General features: G+C 49.8%; 1 protein-coding gene across 1 annotated transcript; it reads right to left on the bottom strand.

Annotated features, from left to right (window-relative positions):
• Positions 1 to 842: 842 nt before the first annotated feature.
• Positions 843 to 4,857, bottom strand: LOC131214358 (putative protein kinase C delta type homolog). The gene is made up of 5 exons (XM_058208739.1): positions 4,840 to 4,857; positions 4,580 to 4,759; positions 4,352 to 4,498; positions 4,113 to 4,258; positions 843 to 2,414 (listed from the first exon to the last, which is right to left on the bottom strand). Exons 2-5 carry the CDS (start codon positions 4,700 to 4,702, stop codon positions 2,324 to 2,326), a joined length of 507 nt encoding a protein of 168 aa, XP_058064722.1. The 5' UTR covers positions 4,703 to 4,759; positions 4,840 to 4,857; the 3' UTR covers positions 843 to 2,323.
• Positions 4,858 to 4,863: the final 6 nt, after the last annotated feature.

Here is a 4,863-nt window from a genome sequence, read left to right as displayed (position 1 = left end):
TAACGATTTCGCCATCGAGGGAACAGATCCTTTGTCATCCGACACGGTGACAGACAGTGACGATTAGTTGTAACAATGTTTGCTACTTATCGAACCTGTGATTTATTATTGTACATATGGCTGGCGGAAAGGACCAACCGACCGACCGCGGGTGGATAGAACACATTTGTGTAGTTTCATCGGCGAACACTCGGCCGGGTCTCATTACTTCCAGCGCCTTAATTCGAACTGATCCCACTTCAACACTGATCCTTGATTATGGATGATGATTGCTATTTTGAATTTCTTCGCTCGATCTTGGCTTGCAAGGTCTTGATCGCGACTTACAGTGCATCAACCAATCATCAATGCATTACGCCCCGGTAAATTTTGAGTTCTGTTCTCTGCCATTAGTAGAATAATATAAAAAATAATAATAACCTTTTGGGTTTTTTGTTCCCCGTATCCACAGGTATTCTGTAGATTGCATTCGTTATAAGAATGCCGTTAGAATGAGGTTATTTGAACTGCTGGGCGAACTTCGCTCAGTGTTTTTCTGTACAAAATAATTGAAATTTCGAAAAGTAACTGTGCGCAGATGGAAAACAAAATACATATGTTATTATTTACTCATTACCTGCATCTCCTTGTTGAACTTCGGAAGCATTTCATCCCACCCTTGTAAATCACCGCAAAGGATCTGATCAAATATGTTAACACAGTTTTGGCATCTTCGTCTTACGCTCTAACGTCTAAGAAGTAAGTCTTACGCTCACATTGATGTGCTGTCAGAAAGGGTTCCAATTGACGTCTTTCTCACAGTAACCGATATCGAATGATCGAATCAACGTCTATCATAGTTTTGTTTTTTATTTTGTTATAATAATAGCGGGCGTTTACAAATGTATGCAATATTGAACCGTCCAGTGAAACAGCGCCTTCTAATCGCGTAGCACGCCACCGCGACCCCATCGAAAACCCAGATCACTCTTTTTATTTCGGCTGAAACTCGGCCTGTGTTTGCTGATCAGGTGTGGGTAGTGCACAAAAAAAGGCTACGTGTAAGGTCTTAAGAGCTGCGATTCAGTTTCCTGGCATTGTTTTACATGGCTTGGCACCATTGCAGCGATCGCGCGGCGTTACTTCATCGCCAACTTCACAAAATTTGTCACAAAACGCGTTACACGCGCGCGCAGAATTGGGCGGCCACTCCGCCTGAGCGAGTTATCCGTTAGGGAGGGTAACTCGAAGGTATGCAACCTTCGTGTTTGTTTTTTTTTTGTTTTGTTGTGTTTTGTTTCTAATTCAACTACTTTTGCTCTAGGTTCTAATCGCTAGGTCACACCAGCAGGAAAGCTTCCGCCGATGAGCAAAGGCCACTATTAATTGTGTGTTCGATATTTTCTTGTTCATGTATACTTGTACATATATATTTATGTATGTGTGTGTGTGTGTGCGTGTGTATGTAAACGTATACATATACAAGGACACACTCATAGATATAGACATGGGCAAAGGGAACAATGTAGCGCATAGCACCATAGGGATCGATCAAGTAGCGATCAAGCGTTGGGAACTCTCTAAACCAAAGCTGACGAAAACCGTTCAGTTCAATTTGCGTACGTGCAAAAAGGGGGAATCGGGGAATCCAGTGGAGTCAGGGCTGGGGCCTTGCGGGGGGCTGGGGTGGAACGGGCCAATGGAGCCCACGTAGCAGTAGGAATAGTAGCAGTTAACGCGGAAACGCAGAAGAATGGTTGTATGGTGCGGCTTAGAAGTCCGGCCATCTTGCAGGGGCAACTTGAGCGTGCTCGTGAGTGCAATCAAAGTACACGGCTTCATCAGTCCGTTCTAGTGTGTGTGTATATGTGTGTATGTGTGTGTGTGTATATCTTATTATTGGGGTGGCGAGCGACCATTCGAGCGAAGGGCCACCACCCCGAAAGAAAGTACAAAACGCCTGGGCAACCTGCGCAATGCGCAACCACAAGCACTGCTGCTGCCGCTGCTGCTGCTGCTGCTGCCAGAAAATGCTGAACCACGAATTGTGTTGGCTCCTGTGGGGGTCGTCCACCGCCTATTTCTCCTCTCCTTACTAACAGGCCCTCAAATAAACGTCTGCCACGTCACCACCACTCCGGATGCTGTCGGGCCACCGGGAACTGCTGCCTTCTTGCCGTGCGCTCTCACTCTCTACCTCTCTGTATCTCTGTATCTGTCTGTGTCAACACCCGTGTGCCGGTGACAGCTAAACGCCGGCCGAACGAATCTCCTAGCCACGTTCTACTCCATTTCTACTACTTCCTGTCTCTACGTATTCCACTCCGCGCCGTGTGGTACTTCTTCAAAACATGTTATAGGTGACCTTAATATCACCACACTGTGGACAGAAATACATTTTCTTTGTCTTCTTCTTCTGCTTCTCGCGCAACTTCCTGTATCGTCACAGAGAGTCGCGTCAAGTGTCCGCCGGTCGGAAGTGACGTGGACGTGTGGTGGTCGTGGGATTGTATGGACAATGACATTCACGCCTCAAGCGCCCAGCGCGATCGAGTAACGAAAGCTTGGACGGACGGGTGCGGAACGGGGGAGAGGATGGCGTCGGGATGGATGTGGGACGTACGAAGTTGCGTTGGGTAGTACATGTCATGCGTGTGAAGGTCGGAGTTCGGGGTTGGCCGATCGATTGATTGATTGCGTGTATGCGTGTGTGTAGTTCAGTTGGATCAGGGATTGCGAGGGAAAGAGAAAGAAAGAGAAAAAGAAAGAGAGAGAGAGAGAGAGAGAGAGAGAGAGAAGAAAAATAAACAAAGAAGAAGAAGAAAAAAAACATTAACTTGTGTCCTCCGAACAGTGTTCGACACGGCGTCGCGGGCGGAGATGTTAGACAAACACCCGTTACTCTGTGTGTGTTTGTATGTGTGGATGTGTGTGTGTGGGGGGGCGGTGGGGGCACATGAAAAGATGATCGCAAAACGCGGTGGAAAACGCTCGTTATTCAAAAGCAACTACACGGAAAACGTGGCACTCTACGTGGGTGGGTGGTTTTTCCCCTCTGCATGTACTTTCGATTCGTGTCCAAATCCAAGACTTTTCCCGGAGGCCCCCGGGGGCCCAAAAACTTGTTGACAAGAGTCGAAAACAAAACCGGAGGAGGAAACGTCCTCCATCGCCACCCACGCCGCCACCGTCTGGTAAGAGAGGCGAACAGAGCCCTAAAACGAGTATCACACAATGTGGTTTTCTTTCTTCTTTACAACATTGAAAACGAAGAAACAGATGGAGAAAGTGAGAGAAAGAGAAAGAAAGAAAGAGAGAGAGAGAGAGAGAGTAATAGAAAGAGAAAGAGAGAGGGAGAAAGCGAGAGACAGACGGAAGACAGAACCAACAAGAATGGAAGGTGACCAATGAAAACAGTGAAAAAGAGATGGAAAGTGGCACCGGCCAAAAACCCGCATCCCGGAAGCCAGAGAGTGGAAGCGCGAAAGACATAGCGGCGGGCAGGATAAAGGGGGGGGGATCGGTGCTGTGCAAAGCAGAGCATCAAAGTAGCACACAAAACACATACACACATGCGCGCGCGCCAGAAGCACCCCCGGAAATGGTGGGCAAAAAGCGGTAAAAAGGATAAGACACCTAGACAGACGGCGAGTCGGCGACCAAATCAGGCCTCCGGAGGCAGGTCCTCCCGGTGGTATCCAAGGACACGGCGCCAGGTGTCGTACACGTAAAAATAGTACACTTGACAGGGAGCTCAGAGAGAGAAAATGGCGGGCGGTTCCCTTCACAGTCCAGACCCACGGCGGGCATTTGCGGGCCATTCGACACGCACCCTTTCGTGTCCTCTAGGCCTGGGGGGAGGGGGGGGGGGGGGGCCGGGGGGGGCGGGGGGGTTGTGGTGGGGCGGGGGGGGGTTCGGGGCTGGGGTGTTGTTTGCGAAAAGCAGCAGCACGCCACGCAACGCGAGCGAATGATTAAACATGTTACAATACTAAATACTATCTCGAGAGCGCGATAGAGAGAGAGAGAGAGATATATATATATATACTAGGAGAGAGATTAATGTTAAATCGCTAAATAGCCCGCTAGCTCTGTGCTCTGTGGTTTTTTTTTTTTTTTGTTGGGATATTCACGTCAGCGTATTGTTAGGGTTGGTGTAGGTGAAGCCCTCGAACTGGGCCTGATCCATCGAGGCCAGTATGTTCCGGTCGATGGGCGTCAGTCGCGCGCGCTCACGGGTGAACTGCTTGTCGAAATACTGAGTATCGAGTGGATGCCGCTGCGTGAGACACAGAGAAAGAGAGAGAGAGGGAGAGTGACAGGAGTAGAGCACGGACACGGACGGGGCGACGACGGGCGCCCATGGACTTACCACCTGCGGCTTGAACGGTGGCTCCACGGATCTTCTCTCCAGCTTGTCCCAGGTAATACTATTAAAAAACGGGTGGTACTTGATGTCACTCTCCTCGTCCATCGTGTTCAGCACGCCGAGCCGGATCGAGGCATCCTTCTCCAGGAGCTGCAACAGCGCGAGAGAGAGAGAGAGAGAAAGGTAGGTAATTACGGTGCAGGTCCCGTTTGCCAGCCGCGCGGTACTTACCGACTGCAGTAACCGCAGCGCTTCCTTCGAGAGATAGTGCGGAAACCATGGAATTTCGTTGCAGATCGACCAGAACAGCTCGTCCTCGTCGCACCCGCTAAACGGTGACTGGCCCACGAGCATCTCGTAGACCAACACTCCGAAGGACCACCAGTCGACGGCTTGGTTGTATTTTTGACCCTGCCGGCCGTGAAGGAGATCGGAACGGAACGGAGTGGGATTAGTGCATTGGCGGCGCGCAGTGCATTGGCGGCTACTACTTTAATGATTTCAGGTGCCATGTA

The sequence above is a fragment of the Anopheles bellator genome, unplaced genomic scaffold (assembly GCF_943735745.2).
Source record: "Anopheles bellator unplaced genomic scaffold, idAnoBellAS_SP24_06.2 scaffold00697_ctg1, whole genome shotgun sequence".
Classification (NCBI taxonomy): Eukaryota; Metazoa; Arthropoda; class Insecta; order Diptera; family Culicidae; genus Anopheles; species Anopheles bellator.
Note: the sequence above shows the minus strand (reverse complement) of the source record. Positions and strands in the feature narration are given on the sequence as shown.